The sequence below is a fragment of the Heliconius melpomene genome, chromosome 7 (assembly GCF_056956725.1).
Source record: "Heliconius melpomene rosina isolate 202511_hmr_F chromosome 7, ASM5695672v1, whole genome shotgun sequence".
NCBI lineage: Eukaryota > Metazoa > Arthropoda > Insecta > Lepidoptera > Nymphalidae > Heliconius > Heliconius melpomene.
Window position 1 is genome coordinate 9228723 of NC_140395.1, and position 18672 is coordinate 9247394.

The following is an 18672-nucleotide window of genomic DNA, read 5'->3' on the forward strand; positions in this document are numbered from 1 at the left end:
TACACACAAAAGCAATTGAAATGACAAAGGCAAACGTTGGCTCGTTTAGAAGTTCCGGCTTTATCATTTTGAGAAGAGAATTTGAGTAAATTCGTACGTCGAATGTTAAGCTGTCGAGATACTTGTAAGAAGACTTAAGCATTCGGAACTTATTGTGTTGATTTAACTGGAGACTAGTGTTATTGTGAAATTTAGATGTTTGTGACGCAATTGGTTAAGTAACATTACTGTGTAATGTATTAATAATATATAAGTAAAATTATAAAGTATATATTATGACTCAACTATAAAGTATAATAGTAATGGGATGTGTGTACATGATTGCACATAATTACATTTTAGGATTCCGTACCTCAAAAGGAAAACCCTTATAGGATCACCTTAGTGTCCGTCCGTCCGTCAAGATCTTTTTCTCAGGAACGCATGGATGTATCGAGCTGAAATTTATATAAAAAAATAATCAAGTCAACTGTCACTTGGAGCTGTGAAAAAATGAAACTACTAAGCCAACACAATCGCAAAAGATACAGCCATTTATGCTGCAAAGTTCCGCAAATATCCGGTATTTTTTAATTTTAGTTCCATTCGTGAAAATGTGGACACTTGGAAGAAAATAGTTAAAAAAAGATTTTAACTTTTAAGTTTTTGTTTGTGAAACGGCTGTTAAATGTGATGAATAATAACTAAATGATTGTTACAGACCTTTGCCTATGTTCCTGGACCCGCAATCACAAGTATTCGCATACCCACTGTCCGGGCCAGTGCGTCTACCGCTGCGCCCAGCGCCAGAGCGCCCCGAGCGCCCTGAGCGCCCTGAGCCACAAGGACTTTTCAAAATATTCAAGAATCTAGAACAGGTGCCCATGCTGGTAAGTAACTAAAAAAATTCTTGCAAATAAAAAAAATATATAACAATAAATATATATCAGCTTTTCAATGAACTATGATTTAGGGAAGAACAGAGTGACTTCAAAGAAAATTCTACTTTATTATACAAAATATGTGAGATATATAAGTGACCACAAAAAATAAGTCTGCTAAAATTATTTTAATAATTTAACATTCTTAGAAAGGCTGTGGTTCCTCGAATTCAGGTAACATTATGTTAAAATTAATAGTCTTAATTTAGAGCAAATATAACAAGCTAAAACATTATCTGGTACTTTATTAATACAAATCGGAAAAGTTGAAAATATAAGTGGGCTGTTTATGAAAACAACGACGGTATTGTTGGAATTTAACGTAGAAAAGGCCAATTATTTTGTTTGATTTTTAAATAAACTTAACTTCTATGCTTATAAATAATAAAATTTAATCATTCAAATCATTTCAAATTCTCAAAATGAACGAATAATTTTATAAAAACAAGATTCAAGAAAGTCGTTGAGTGATTGGTTTGTTATTAAAGTGGCGTAACTTATTTGATGTTTACTTCGCTGATTCTCACAGCGATGAAATAACGTTATTAAGTTAAGATATAGTTTAAAAGAATACTTTTAGTATTTAGATTATAAATAATGAATTATATGAAACGTGAAAGATACTTTGTTTGTAATTTTGTTTTATTTTTTAGCCTCCTGTAGTAGGGTAGTTAGAATTAAACAGACTAATAAGATTATTAAACTTAAGGTAGCGAAACTATTGGTAGAGCTATTTATAGGGTTCCGTACTTTTTCAGGAAAAAAGGAACCATTATAAGATCACCCTGTTGTCCGTCTGTCTGTCTGTCTGTCTGTCAAGACCCTTTATCTCAGGAACGCTTGGAGATATCGAGTTGAAATTCAAACCATATACTCAGATATATAGCCCCATAATTTCCTGATTAAAGCATATTTCTATATTTACTTAGAAAAAAGATATGGTCGTTTATATCGCAAAAAACGCCTATTTTGACACTATAAAGAGAATCAAAATTCATAGGGTACTTTCGGTTAACCTAGATTTATGTAATTTAGCAGCTGGCATCTACAGATAGTACTAAAACTATAAATTTGTGGTTAAATCCTAAAAAATAATAGCCCTAAATAGTGAAAAATGCGTATTTAGACACTATGAAGGCAATCAATATTAATAAGGTATTTCACGTTGATCTAGAATTATGAAAATTGGTAACTAGCATGTACATTGTACAGATAACATTAGTTTAGATTTATTCTTACACTAGCGGACGCGCGCAGCTTCGCTTGCGTATTTAGGGGTGAATTCTAATAAACCATGAAACATGTATTCAATGAAATATTTTTAAGAGTCTAAATTTCAAATTTTATAAAAATCGGTGGCGATTTGAAGATTTTTCCATACAAACTTTCAACCCCTTATTTGCATCCTTAGGGGGTTGAATTCTAGAAAACTATGAAACACGTATTCAATTAAATACTTTTAAAAATCTAAATTTCAAGTTTTGTAAGAATCGGTGCCAATTTAATTTTTTTTCCATACAAACTTTCAACCCCTATCTCACCCCTTTAGGGTTAAAATTTTACAAAATCCCTTCTTAGTGGATGTCCAGATTATGAAAGTAAACATTTGTCCAAATTTCACGTTTCTACCATCAGCGGTTACGGCTGTGCGTGCGTCTTACCTCAGTCAGTGAGGACAAGTCCTTTTATATATATAGATTACGACGTAAGTTATTTCAGTCGAATTGTAATCTGACTTGACGTTAGGAAGACATTTTGCAAAATAGCGACAGTTTTTGTCTGATACGGTATTATGTAATACAGCGGATCATACAACGCGCCTTCCACGTACTCGTATACATATTGAAAAAAAAAAACTTATCGAGCGACTTTGGTCGCTTTATTATGATAATTTAATATTTTGCAATTACAATTGCTTATTATTTATATATTATAATAAGTCGTCCAGTTCCTTTTGTACTTACTATACCTACTTTGAAACACAATTGAATAATTCAATCGATAATTACTCGTAGTTCCTCAGTAATTCTACTGGTATTAATATAAAAAAAATGTATAAAAAATTATGTCTCACTTTCAAATTAAGTGATACTTTAATATTCCTTTAATTCTACTATTCCTTTAATTCATTTTGTACTTATACTGTGTAAGAATTGAAATCGTAGGTCGTTGAACCGTTACTGGTTTCGCGACCTAAATGCATATAGGCTTATGCAATAAACAAAGCCGGTTTTGGCCATCATTTTCTTATTTTTATTTTAACCAACATTTGTTAGTGTGCATCAGCTATAGGTTGTATAGTTCTCACCTCCCTTACTTCTGTAATTATCCTGCACTTAGCAGGGTAGGCAGAGGGAACCTAGTGTTAAGAAACTACACTCACAGACACATTTCATTTCCTCGAGTCAGGATCGAACCCACGGCCAGTCGCGTTTATAATCACAATTTGTGATCGCTGTCGGTACATGGAAGATATACGAGAAAAAACATGTAGGTAGTAGAACTCAAAACAATGATTTTTTTTTGTTTCTTTGTCGGTTCGTCTCTTCGTTTGTTTGTTTATTTGTCTGTGCATTTGTACTTTGTGCACGCTAATCTTAGAAACGGCTGAACCAATTTAAATGCAATTTTCACTATTGTATTAAGACAAACTTTGCTTAACATTTAGTGTTTGTTTTATTTGAATCTATTCATAAATAAAAAGAATATGAGTATATCAATTAAAATTATTTTGTTCGATAATATTGCTACAAAAATAACTGTTATTGAATTAGATGAAGCTTTAATTTTCAATTTATAGTCTTTAAAATAACAATGTTACCAGTACACAAAGGCAATTCCATATTAGTAAATAAATAATATGGTTCAAGCGAGTGACTATATTAAAAAGAGTGTTATAATAAAAAGAGAGATGTTATAAAAATAGTGATAAAATATGTAAAGTTTATAAAAATTAGACATCCTTATGTAAACAATCTCATACTCGTACGTACGATGTATCTACTCGTAACCTTTGAGCCGTTAACGATTGATTAATTATGTGATGTTAATGACATCTTATACGCATTACCATTCAATGGATATAAAAAATTTAAATTAATATATATAATTATAAACGATCGATTTCCTGTATTCTTCCTCAATTAAACTTTTGAATATAAATTTTAACAAATTAAGTGTATTATTTATATATTCGTATATTTTATACTTATATAATAACTAGCGGGCGCGCGCAGCTTCTCTTGCGTATTTAGGGGTGAATTCTAATATACCATGAACCATGTGTTCAATTAAATACTTTTAATAGTCTGAATTTCAAATTTTATAAAAATTGGTCCCGATTTAAAAAAAATCTATACATACTTTCAACCCCTTATTTGCACCCTTAGGGGAAGAACTCTAGAAAACCATGAAACATGTGTTCAATTAAATACTTTTAAGAGTCTGAATTTCAAATTTTATAAGAATCGGTGCCGATTTAATTTTTTTTGCATACAAACTTTCAACCCCTATTTCACTCCTTTAGGGTTAAAATTTTTCAAAATCCCTTCTTAGTGGATGTCCAGATTACAAAAGTAAACTTTTTTCCAAATTTAACGTTTCTACGCACAGCGGTTACGGCTGTGCGTGCGTCTTACCTCAGTCAGTGAGGACAAGTCCTTTTATATATATAGATTTGAAAAAAGTAGATTGATAGTAGTCTTTTTATAAAATTATCTTGGTACGTAGTTATAAGTTAAATATTTTTATTGATTAACAATTCTTAAAACTCTTAAGCGCTTGACCTTAAAAGCTTATAAAATAGGGTTTTTATGTGTTATACAAATTAATCTAATTTATTAATTAATTAAACTTTTTACAAAAAATCACAACCCTCACCAAATATGCAATGTCTCGAAAAATGCATTAAGATCTATAAAGATAAAAATAAATATTCAATTCGAATAACCAATTTTGTATTTTATTATACATTCTAAATAAATTTTCGACTCGAATTTGAATAAACAACGCTATTTTCAAAAGCGTGATGATTAATAACACATAGGTAGTTTAAAAATATACACGTAAACTTCTCAGCTTCACGGGGTATCCTCCACATAGCAGGGAGGGCAGAGGGAACCTAGCGTTAACGCACTCCGATCCTCACTTTCCGCCGAATTTTACGAAGCATTGCGTATTACGTGACGGAGCTTCCCTGAGTAGGAATCGAAACTACAACCGCAGCGCCACACATATACCTATCTAATTATTATAAGTATTCGATTACATCACTCAAATAAGTAAAAATAAATACGTACACACAATACAATGTTAAATTAAACAAAAACTCTGCGGTCACATTTGTATTGTGGAATGAGTTTCGTTTTTTTCTTCTTCTTTATTATTAGTTTTTTTCTATCTATTTTATCTGACAATCATATCGGTGGCAGTGTGAAGGTCGCAACTATGTACTCGTATAACGTTAAGCTCAAAGCTATAGATAATATTAACAACATGATAAATCATCGCACCTTACTATTTATGTTAAAACTAGTGGACCCGAACGCGGCTACGCCCGCTTGAACTATACGAATATTTATTAAATATATTTATGAAATTATTTTCAGTTTTCAATAGAGATGCAGATGCATTAAGCAAGCTTATTTTGGGTGACGTTTTCTAACAACAAACGTTGCAAATCGTTGCTTAGCGACGGTTGTTATTAACATGGCAGAATAAATTGCATGTCAAATTAATAAGTATTTTAATATATTGGTATATATCGAAAATATAACAAATATGAGAAAAAAAGTATCCTATGTTCATCCCAAGACCCTCAAGTATCTCTATATGAATATTTTATCACAATTGAATTAGCGGCTTGGCCCTGATTGCGTAAAAGACAGACAGACAGACAGAGTTACTTTCGGATTTATAATATAGGTATGGAAGGTATGGATAGAGAGATAGAGTCAATCAGGTTTTTATGGCGTCAATCTATTGAGACACGATTTTTACTTTTGTTTGTAATATTATTCATATATTGTTGTTGTTTTCTTAAATAATTCTATTAACTACTTATGTGTACTAGAGATAAATAAACTAGATTTAGGACTTAACAGTTATATTATAACTAAAAGTTTAATAAACTATTCTTATATATTTGCTATATTAAAATAAAGTTAAAATATGATGCATTTTTCTTAATTATAAACTATAGATAGTAGTGATTATTCTCAAATTGTCGAATTAAAAAAAAATTATAACACACACACACAAATATGGAAGGTTCTGTAGTCTTCTACACAGAACCTGAAAAATTCCTAGTCTTATTGATGTTTTAAATAGTTACTGGCCTTATGGGAATGCCGTTCAATATACGAGTATCTATATAACACTTTTTATTAAAGCATAAATAATAAAATGGTAGTTGTACAAGTGCATTATATTTGTATACTTGATACCTACTGAACTACATATCGCGGACTACTTACTTGTGTATATGTTAATATTTTTTATTCAATATAAAACTGACATTTCCCTATTAGTGCAGCTATATACGTATTATATACAGATTTTAAAATTAAATATTTATTTTCATAACTTACAGAGAAAATTTATGTGGAATAAAAGATAATAAAATATAATAGAGGCCGTTGTGATTTGATTGTAAACGCGATGTTGTGGGTTGGTTCCCCATTCGGAAGGATGAATAATTGTTTAATAATATTTAAATTTCTTCGGTTTGATATCAAAGCAAAGCGCGGCGTTGAATTCCGTTACTCAACATGCCTCAAAAATTCAACGGAAGGTGGAAAACGGAATGTTTTATCTCTACCCTGGTCTATCTGCTTACCCTGCTATATGCGATACAGCGTGAAACTGAAAAAATATATATACACAGAGTGTTTTTGTCAACACCGCTTTAAATGAAATCACAGTTTTAACTACTTTATAAAAGCCTAATACAATAAAAAAAAACATTTCTTTCCCAAAAATGAAAAAGTTTTTTTGTCAAACAAAATAAGTAATAAAATTATTCCATCCTGTTTATCATAGATTTTATTACATTTTTACATGTAGCTAGAACCGTAATCAAAATAAATGACTCATTATAAATAGTTGTAGAGTGTAGACCATCGAGTTTGAACTGTTAATATACATAACATATGCTATACAAAACTTCCATCTTCTCTCCAGTACATACTAACTTGTATACATATGTATGTGCAAAAAGCATAAGGCCTTTAACCTTTTGAAGTAAACAAACAAGCTTAGTCTTTTATTTTTGTAAAGGTTTTTATTTCTTTTATTTGAGTGAGCTTTGGTTTCATATTAGTGCATTAAACATAACTACAATATAAATAAAATTATATTGTAATCTTATAGATATAATGGAACTTGTCAGCATCACTACCATAAATTAGCACGATTAAATGCAAAACGTTGTATAATAAGGTTTTCAAAGAAGCACATGTAATTTAGTAATGTTCTTTCTAGTTTATGTATTCATATAATTACATTTAAACTTATATTGATAAATAAATATAATGTAATGTTATATAAGAACATTTGCGAATCGAATGTTTATAAGTATCTCTCGTAAATAAAATTCAGATCAATATGTTTCATTTTAAAATGATAATTCATAAAAATAATTCATACATGGGATTATTAGAGATATTTTCTTTGTTTTTGGTTTCGATCTTTCTGTGTAAAAAATGAAGTAGTAAAAATATTGAATTTCAAAAATACATTCACCGCTATAGAGTTGTTTACTTAAGATTTGCAAATAAGTATGCTTAATATATTTGAACAGTTTGTGGGACTCGTCCTGGATAGTCAATTAACATTAAGTATATATGTATGTCTGTACGTATGTATGTATATAGCAGATAAAACAAATGACTAACATTTCTCGAAGCTTACAACGGTACTCTATAATGAGCGTGTACGGAACAATGTTGGTGTCAGTGGGCCAACTAAATTGTTCATCTCATTCAATAGATAACTGTATATGACATTGATTTTCTTTGTGTTTCTCATAGAGACGAGGTTTAGTATGGTCGTATACGGACTTATTGAATGTAATATTGAAACAAGAAATTTATATACCTATAATCTTCTATGAGAAGTTGTTACGATATCACTAACGGTAATTTTTCTAATAATAGTATAGAAATTTCGATATGGGTAATACAGGTCTCCTAGTACGGCAGTAGTGGTATCTACAACAATTGCAATAACTGTATAGCTAACCTGTGCTAAGATAACTTGCATTTAGGAAACTGTAAATGGTGATAAATAAAGTTGTTTATTATTATTATAACGCCAAAATTGCAAATTAAATTATCTATATATATAAAATCGAAAGGCCACTCACTCATCACGAAATCTTAGAAACTGCAAGTGCTAGGAATCTCAAATTTTGCATAGGAGTTATTTATAGGACGCAAGTGCTCGCTAAGACGGGAATTTGCAATATTCAACTTCTAAGGGGTTGTTTTTGGGGTTGAAAGTTTGTATAAAACTTCGTTACTACAAATGCTAGAAGTCTCAAATTTTGCATGGACGTCACATATAGGACGTAGGTACTCATGGACAGAAACTAATAATAACGTAGTTCACGCAGGCGAAGCCGCGGGCGGGCCGCTAGTTGTAATATAAATACATAAAAGATAAAGTTTAACTTTTGACATTTAAATGAAAGGTAGTATTTATTATATCGATTTTCGTCTTCTTATAAAAATTTGTAAGTCTCATATGGGTTTAATCAACGGACATTAGAATCACCGATCCCGTTGAATATTTATTTACACATCATCCTTTACGTTTTCTTGGAGTAGAAGACGTGGATTTTTTTCTTTTTCTCGTGGCTAGAGTATGGTTTTTTAAATTACCTATTTAGAGATGCTCTTAGAGAGCTAAGAATTATCTATTTAGTGCATCAGTAGGTATGTTTTTAGAAATACTTATTAGTTACGGTACCTTGTATAACAAAGATTATTATTTTTCAATCAAAGACCGGAATAAGACGCAAGTCTCACATTTATCCTTGCAAACATCAAATAACATTCTGTGGGAGAAATATATTTGATTTATTTCTCATATGTTTAGTGAAAACGTTAGTTAATATTTAAGAAAAAGTTATTGTTGAATACATGCGAGTAAGATTTGTGGGTGGGTACAAAGGGTTATTGATAAAATAGGAACGTTTCGAAAAATGAAACTCAATTTTCACACAAGAAAGTAAGTACTTACATCTCTTTGAAGGATGAGGTTGCCTTGAAGTTTTCTGTTACATTTGATCTTTATCTTAAGACTTTATTGGATCTTACTTGCTTTCTCTCATATTTTACTAAAACAGAAATAGCTACTGTCTTTTATTTATTTTTTTAGATTTGAAATATTTAATATTTTTATTGATATGGAAAATTAAGTTAAGTTTGAAACATTTCGCGCATTTTATTGTGAACGTAAACACAAGTGGTGCACTCGTTTGTTATCGTTTTCTGAATACTCTGCATAACTTATAAAATGATGAAATACCAACATATCACTTTTAGTAAGTTTTTTGAATGTGTTTATCTCAAGGCCAATTTTAATTAAAGCAGGTAATAAATACTAAATAAAAGAACCGTTATGTAAACCGTTAAATAAATCAGCATACAGCAGGGTAGGCAGAGGGAACCTAGTGCAAAACGCTAAATTGACACATACAATTCACACATATTTACCGTTAAATTCTGCAGGCATTGCGTGTTGAGTGGCGGAACTGAACGCCGTGCTTCGCCTCGCATGAAATAAAAATATATATATTTAATTTCCTCGAGTGTGGATCGAACACACAACCTGTCGCGTTTACAGTCACATGCTTGTGCTCCTGTGCCACAACTGGCCTCTACAACATAATTGAAACATCTGCAAACAACGCGATCAGTTGTGGGTTCGATCTCCATTCGAACAAATGAGATATTTACTTAAATTTATATTTCGATTTCTTTGCTCCCCCCTCTTTTTCCTCCTTGGCTCCTTCAGAATTCAGCGGAAAGTGAGGAACGGAGTGATTTAACACTAGGTTCCTTCTCCCTACCATGCTGTATGCTGATTTATTTTTTTATTATGGCATAGTAATAAATATATTACTCGTCCTTTTCATATTTTATTATTCTGATGTATTATGACTCTAAAAAATAAAATTTAGGTATAAAGTACGTAAAACTTAATAAAAAATAATATAAAATTATATATAAAAAAGATATCGTCGTTGTTGATGGAAAAAATGTCATTATATTGAGGACATATTATAAAAGAAATATTTGAATTTGCTATACAATTTTTTCTACATTTTTAATATTTTGTTACGAATAACGCTGTGTTGTTTTACCTACGTTTTTGCCGATATTTTCAAATAACATGTTATTTTAATAGTCAGATATTTGTTCTGTTTTCGCGTTCAAATAAAAGATCACAACTACATTATATCTCCCTATTACAATCGACCACTGCAAGATGTTTTTTAACCTTTTATGATTAAGATTTTATAGCACAATTTTATGTGCGACGAAATCCGTAGAGTAATTTTATTTTGTACTAATATATAAAAAAACATGTTTTATAGTTCAAAAACTATATAAAAAACAAATAAATTGTACCTATATTGAAAAATTAAAAGTGAACATTGATTATTAATTAATATTTCGTAATTGTAGTTACAACTATCGGGGAGGACTCGACCACTCAAGCTTGCAAACTGACATTGTTAGCTGTTGTTCCCATTTCGACATCACTCAACTTAATTACTGCTATAATCAATAGCTAGAACTGTATGCACGCGATGCGTACAATTGTTTTGAATATAATTAGTTCATAAATACTTAGCATGTTTAATTAATAATTTTTCATGGTTATTTATAATGAAGACCTATAAAAATACCCCACATTTTTTTTGCTTAAGAATTCTTAAAGAAGCTCTTGGTAGAAATCATTATACGTTAGAATAGTTCACAAAAGAAAGCAATATAATCCCGAAATTGCCTCTGTCATTGTTAAATTAAAATTGGGTTGTTTACTTAATTTTTTTTATATCCTATAGAAAATATTAATAAATATTTAATAATAGTAGAGAACAAAAGATACAGAAACACTAACGATATTTATATATTTTTAATACTTAAACATTATAATTCACTTAAAATTTCACTATTTAAAACTAACAATAGTCTCATATACTCTGTGTCAATCAAGTTAATGCAATAACCTGAGAGTTTGATCACAGCCACTTATACAAACACTGATATAAACAACGTAAACATAAAGTCCAGACTATATAAAGACGCCTCCGAGATGCTCATCATGCACTCTCGCTGCAAATTAGTTTGAATGCAACCTTGACATTTACCGTCGCATCGGGGCCCACTGCGGCCACTAGCCCCAGCGGCGGAAACGGTTATAACGCACTACGGGAAGGTAGGGGTACCTAGCGGGCACTATCACATTTTCAAGGTTGTAGCCTCTTCGGTGTCTCACTAGTTCACCATTATCTATTTTTCTAAGCGGTTTTATAATTTTTACAACGTTAGATTCTAAAATCACGTTGTCAGCGACCACAGCTTCCTCCGGCCGTAGTTTCGTGACGAGCTTCGCTCTATTCTTCTGTGAACTGAGGTATTCCTCACTGAGGACATAGTCGAGAAGTTTCGGCACTTGGTTGTATCTGGTGTCTATTTCTCTTTCGAAGCCAAGGCGGTCGCGTGGAAGAGGAGCAGGTGCGGCGAGTACGGACGCTGCAAGCGCAACGAGCGCGAGGTACGCGTACATGATGCGATGCGAGTCGAGCGTTTGAGCCGCGCGCGCCCGCAACACATTTTATATAAGTATGCGAGCGATCGGTCGATTCGTTCCTAATTTGAGTACATTTTTTGTTTTCTTTGTAGGCGAGGCGTTCTTGAACTTGGCAGGGTAACTGATCTGAGGTGCTACATCAGCGGAGCACCCGCGGGGCCACAGAGTGGCATGACTCTTTTATTCGTTCTTTTGTTATTTTTTTTAAATATAATTAGAGATAATAAATGTTTAGTAATTATGGGAGGTGTGATTGTAAACGCGAGTGGTTGTGGCTTCGATTCCTAATCGAGGAAATGAAATATTTACTATTTTCTTTTCTTTGCTCTGGTTTCATTCCACCATTCAACTTGCAATGCCTCCAAATTGGGAATTGACTGTCTTACCCCTAGGTTCCCTCTGCAGGATACAGCATTAAGCTAAAAAATATATTTGATTAATAACTTTCGTAAACCTTGTTCCACTTTAACTTCTGCACAGGACGGCCATCACCCGGGTGCAGCTGGCATAGATTATATCACACCTCGCCACTAATGTGGAGTTGAAGCATTTGCACTCATGAGTTATGATAATTATTCGTGTTCATACTATATACTCGTTTATACCTTAATACATTAGGAATGACGATTACTTGAGGTTACCTAATGGCGTGTGTCCATTGTTTTTGTTTGTAAATAAGCACTTGTTTACTTGAATTTGTCGTGTTTATTTATGAAAGTGTATTACCTAAATGTTCAAATGTGAACTAATAATTGATGGTTTTAAGTGTGGATATGTCACAGGTCAAATTACTGATCTTAGGTATGCGTAGTTATTAGACTCCCTATGTCATGACATGTCATAAAACAAACAAACAAGTATTGTACAGTCGTAACAAACAATAACCTATAATATATTTTAAATTTTGTAAAAGATAGAGGCACGAAAAAAATACTGAAATAGATATAGAGATATGATACAAGACTAAAACGGTTTGAGTAAGCGCTAATAAAAAAATGATGTTTAAAATTGCAATTTGCAATTACATGCAATGCCTCGAAAATTCGTCGGAAAGTGGAGGTTAAGTTCTCTCTGCCTAAAGAAAAAAAAAACAATAGTTTAAAGAAGAACATTTGTGTTTTACGTTTCACAACATCGAAGATTAATATCAACTGTAATGTTTATTATGAAACATTTTAAAAAAAATATTACTTAAAAACCAACGAATTTAAGAAAGTAACCAATTTAATATTTAATATTTATATTATAAAGAAACAGCTATCAAAAAAAACATATAACAGTACGCTTAACAAGGTGAAGGACTGTGTTACTGCGTGATCACCACAATTACCCCTTTACGGAACTGTGCTTGATAATCCAAGGATTCCGATACAAATATAGCTATTTAGAAGCGGATTAAATTGAATTTATTGAAGTAAGAGCTTCTTCACTCGAAGCAGGTTTTGCTACAAATAACGTTATTACTTCTTATAGAGAATCATGATTATTTTGTTTGTGTGAATCAGGATTGCTGGATTCGTTTTCTGGGCAAGTTATTTTTCAATGTTTGGTCTTGTATACCTACATTGTTAAAATTCATGGAGCGTAAGTCTGAAACCGACTGGTATTATACGGAACTGAAAATGCGAGGTCGTCTTCAAAATGTACATAGAAAATCAGAATATAGGAAGCTAATGGAGCTGTCGAGGTTGACCTTCCAAAATGTATCTTGTATGTAATTACCATATCTCTTTAGTTAAATGGTTGCGAGTGATGTTTGTTTTTAAAATGTAAACCACCAAATTTTTTATGTTCACTTTCTAACTTTTCCTTTTGATATGAAAATGGATTTCTGAATAAAAATTATAACCAAATAAGCATTAATATTAAAGAAAGTGGATATATGAGAATAATATGTTGATGAGATTCTAAGACTAGTTCCAATAGCGTATTTTATTTTTTTATAAGAACCCTAAAATTTCTTATTAGTCTTTGGCATCCGGTACCGAAGTAGCATTAGTATTTAAAAAATCTCACAAATATTTGATTTAATAGAAAATGTACGCGATTAAGTTTCGTATGCATTTTTATAACGGAAATGTGTTAATACCAACGGAAGTTCATTATTAAACGTGTTTAAAATCGGTAAATTAATTATATAGTAGCAGGCTATTTTACAATCAAGGCAACCGTGCATTTGTATGTCAATTTAATAGTTAAGTAAAAGACCTCTAGTGATTACAACCGATAAAATTTTTATCGTGTGCCTCATAATTATTCAAATCTTTTACTATTTGTAAATAACCTTGTTAGGTATCAGACAGGTAAATATAACAAACACTACATGTATTTTAGCATTGCACTTAAATACTAGTTTTATAATTTAGTTTTTTTTCCCAAACATAAGACGAGGACCTCAAGTCATTTATTTCAATTAAGCACAGAAAAATCCACCTAGAACCGGTTCTGATCATGAGATTAAGAGATCGTAATTATCTGACAAAGACTTGGAAGTCGGTTCTATGGAGTTGTCGATCGAGACTTATAAAAAGAGTTATCGAATTCAATTTTAATTGAACCTACCTACTAATTCATATTATGTGTGTAATTATAGTGGGTAAGATTTTTTCGTTTTTAGTATTTGATATCGTATAATAATATACTAGTATGTGATATCCTGTTTTTGTACGTTATTATTTACATTATGAGGCCGTCGTAATGCGACGGTTGTGGGTTCGATATCCACTAGAGGCCATGAGTTTTTATTTATTAATACTTTCATTTCGTCGCTCTGGCACCAAGGCCCGGCGTTGAGTTCTGCCACTCAACAGGCAGAGCCTTAAAAAATTCGGCGTAAAATGGGGAACGGCGCACTAGGTTCTTCTGCCTACCCTATTGTGTACGGGATACAGCGTGAAGCTGATGTATTTTTTTATTTAATTTATATTAAAATAGAATAGGAGTTATCCGAATACTTAGGATATGCATACACAAATTTTGTAACATGGATCATGGACCTTATGTGCAAAGTGCAAAGACCGTGCAAAGTGGAGTAGGTTGAGTAGAAGGCAGATCCTGGTAATAGCCGGGATTAATGCCAGGAAGAAGGAAGGATCTTGGACCTTATGTGTAGTTTGTATTGTTATAAGAGGTTTGATATTCTAATAAAGTAGAGACAATGCGTCCTAACGTAATTATAATATCGAAGGACAGATGTTGCGGACAATATGAAGAGCGACATCTCTTCCGTGTATTTATATCGTTCCGCATTAATCAATGTAGCGCAGCTGGAATATTAATATATATTTTTATATGTAAGATTTATTTAACGAATTAAGCTTACTCGTGAGTATAACTTACTTAGGCAACAAGTTAAATATTTAAAAATTAGAAGGTATCAAGGCTAGGAACATTATGTGTTTAGGTAATAATCATAATAATAAAACGTGCAGTAATGTTTTTTTTAGAGACTATGTTTTTTTTGTTCAATTTGCAAATGATTAGAATATAACTATATAGTCGTTATTTCTTATATTTGAATATAGGGTAAAATCGTGAGTCAATCCTAGGTATATTTTAACATAACGTACGAGATAAGAAAGAAAAGATTTCGCATAACAAATTAAAACACATTGTTATTAGCAATTATGTTATTTTTAAGTTTTTATACTAAAGTCTATAAAAAACCATATAAATATTTAGAATTCGAGAGCATTTACATATATGGTTTCCTTGTTTATCAAGTACCAGTCAGGTCATTGCTTTTCGATCGTTTTTCATGTTTAAGCTGTGAGTGACCACGCGTTGCGTTTTCGCAACGTTGATTGCATTATTCTTAAAAAAAATAGCTTACCATATATGGTATGTACACATACTGTTATATGAATATATTTCACAAAGATATTCAATACTAAAGATAAAGATATTCAATTCTCACATGATATACAAAAGTAAGAGTTAATAAATATATAATATTATTTCATGTACCTAAAATAATGAACTAAGCAGAGACATTGTATTTGTTTTAGTTTTTTCTTTAATAATACAATTCGTATTTATTACTCGAGGTTATATATTTCTTAAATTTTTATGCTTATTACCCTAGCAAAGGCCATGGGAATCTTCAGAAGAACAACAAATGACTCCTCCGCGTGAGATGCGCATTCACGTTCAACGTATCTTCGGCATCCCCGCGCCTCACAACATGCTTCCTCCTCTGGAGAATATGGGACAGTTTGGACCACCACCACCACCACCACCCCAAGAACGTAACGAGGTATAATATATTGTTTTGTAAAATAACTAAAATAAATAAATAAATAATAAATTGTTGTATTAATCGATTTTTTTGATTATATTTTATCATTTTAATATATAAGATTACTCTACTAAGATTAATTGATGTTTTATATAAAAAAATTAAAGCAGCGTGAACAAGAAGAAATGATGGCGCCAAGACAGATGCGAGTGATTGCAATTCCTGCTCCACACAACATGCCACCCCCACCCGAAAACATGGGACCCTTCCAGCCCCCACCGCCTCCTCAGGCTCAAGCGCAAAATGAGGTACATTTAAATTCATATCAAATATAATCCACAGTAAGTTGTTATAATTTTGTTTAAGTGGAAACAATATGGCCTAATTTTATTAAGAGCGAATTCATTATGTTTTGTGCGTTTAACATGCCTATACAGTCCACAGGCTGAAAATTACAACTTTACATTTTTATTATATTACTACGGATATCGTCAAATATTCTACTAAAAATCTTTAGAATTTCTAATACGCCGTCGTCTATTTGACTTTGTCTATTTCTTCTATCACTTTAAGGAAAAAAACATTTAGGAATGATGAAATTATACGTGAAATCTTATAAAATAAATCCACACATGAAAAAAAAAAAAGATTTTTAGTGGCAATATGTAAAAAAGTTTGTATCTGTACTCATTTTCGCACTTACTCCGCGAAACAGGATCTGCAAGTACCGTAAGCATTTAATTCGCCTGTCAATAATAGCCTTTGCATGAAGTCAAAAAACTTAAGTAAAAAAATGAATATTCCGTTATTTCGGCACCTTATGCTATTGTTATACATATATTAAACTAGCGGCCCGCCCGCGGCTTCGCCTGTGTGAACTACTTTATCATTAATTTCTGTCTCCATGAGTACCTACGTCCTATAAGTGACGTCCATGCAAAATTTGAGACTCCAAGCATTTGTAGTAACGAAGTTTCATACAAACTTTCAACCCTCAAAAACTACCTCTTAGAAGTCGAATATTACAAATTCCCGTCTTAGCGAGCACCTCCGTCCTATAAGTAACTCCTATGCAAAATTTCAGATTCCAAGCACTTGTAGTTTCTGAGATTTCGTGATGAGTGAGTGACTTTTCGATTTTATATATATAGATTATCAAAGAAGTCATGCTTGAAATTATGTTAATATTTGTTAAATTTTACCATATTCTACATTTTCATTTTTATTTTTGTATAATAGTTATGGTTTCTAAATACTATTTATTAATACATATCATATTTTTAAAGCAATTTGTCTTCTACACTCTCTAAAATCTCTCTTGTCCATTGAAGTTTTGATTGATATCCTACTACTTATGTTTACATATACATACATATATTGTATAAGCATTATATAAGTATTTTATATAAAAAAATTGTATACAACAATAATATGAAAAAAACCGGGCCGTACAAGTAACCATTTCATTGTCTGTTAATTCTCTTTATTTAAATAGGAATGGAATATATAACAACACCTGTGTTGGAATCAGTGAAGCGTTTTCTCGTTAGAGGTTAAAGAACTGACTTTATTAGCATACGAATGAGGTCAATATTTTTTTATTACCTTAATGCTCTGTTTATATTTTAATTATTTATGTTATATTATAGTTTACGTAATTGCAATATATGCTGATTTGTTTTTATAAGTGCGTCGTTAAAAAAAAATTAGTACTGATATCTATTTTTAAAATAATATTTGTTTCTTCTAATAATAATTTTGTGTAAATAATAAAAAAAATGTGTTTTTATATGATATTCGTGTTATGTTTTATTGTGCGTGATCCACGTAGATCACTCTTCCTGATACTTAACTTATAAATAATACATTTATTTGTTTAGCAACCCGCCGTGCTTCATCAGTTTATACCTCAGTCTGCCCCCACACAAGAAGTAGAACAACCTGAGGTGAGCTTAAGTTATATTTTTATTTAATATGTATGTTTTTTTTACATCATCATCATTATCATCTTCACGCTGTGTTCCGTACATATAGGGTGTGCAGAGGGAACCTGCGAAACTAGTGTTAAGACACTTCCCTTCCCCACTTTCAGCCGAATTCTGGAGATATTGCGTGTTGAGTGGCGCTTTGCCACTTTACCAGAGCGAGTAAATGAAAATATTAAATATTTAATTTCTTCGAGTAGGATTCGAACTCACAACCTGTCGCCTTTACAGTGGCACTCTTGCGCCCTTGCACCACGACTGCCACGATTTTGATATAATATATATCTATAAGTTCTAAATATAATAATTATATATGTATTAAATATATTAATAAAATGATTTCCAGGTACAAAAGATGCAAATGGAAGGTAGCCCAGTTCAGATGAACTTGCCATGGGACCTGACTCCTGAGGATCTGCACATGATCCACCGCACCGCGCAGGAGGCGGTTGCTAACCAACGTCGCGAGCAACAGATCGATAACGACATGCAAGAGGTGCGCTTTCTTACTATCTTTTATTATATTTTCACGTGACAGTCGTAGCAAACTAGTAGTCAAATAATGATTTTTATTCTACAAGAAATAAATTTACTTTATTCATGACATCTGATGTATATGGCACCAGAATAACACATAATTTGTGTAAGTATTTTGTATATTTTTTTTATAAATTATAAGTTTAAGCAGGCGAAGCTGCATGTGGGC

The 18672-nt window shown here is 31.7% G+C and overlaps 2 protein-coding genes across 3 annotated transcripts in view; one reads left to right on the forward strand and one right to left on the reverse strand.

Annotated features, from left to right (window-relative positions):
* Positions 1 to 18672, forward strand: part of Msr-110 (DUF3736 domain-containing protein Msr-110) — a 38741-nt gene that overhangs the window by 17564 nt on the left and 2505 nt on the right. The window contains exons 6-10 of one of the 2 annotated variants that reach the window (XM_085188363.1): positions 701 to 869; positions 15829 to 15999; positions 16149 to 16289; positions 17862 to 17927; positions 18313 to 18462. In XM_085188363.1, the coding sequence (XP_085044489.1) occupies positions 701 to 869; positions 15829 to 15999; positions 16149 to 16289; positions 17862 to 17927; positions 18313 to 18462 (697 nt within the window). The remainder of the gene's footprint in view (positions 1 to 700; positions 870 to 15828; positions 16000 to 16148; positions 16290 to 17861; positions 17928 to 18312; positions 18463 to 18672) is intronic. The other variant, XM_085188364.1, reaches the window with a different exon arrangement.
* On the reverse strand, positions 11184 to 11761 carry LOC146537715 (uncharacterized). Its single transcript, XM_085188365.1, has one exon. It carries the CDS (start codon positions 11718 to 11720, stop codon positions 11328 to 11330), a length of 393 nt encoding a protein of 130 aa, XP_085044491.1. The 5' UTR covers positions 11721 to 11761; the 3' UTR covers positions 11184 to 11327.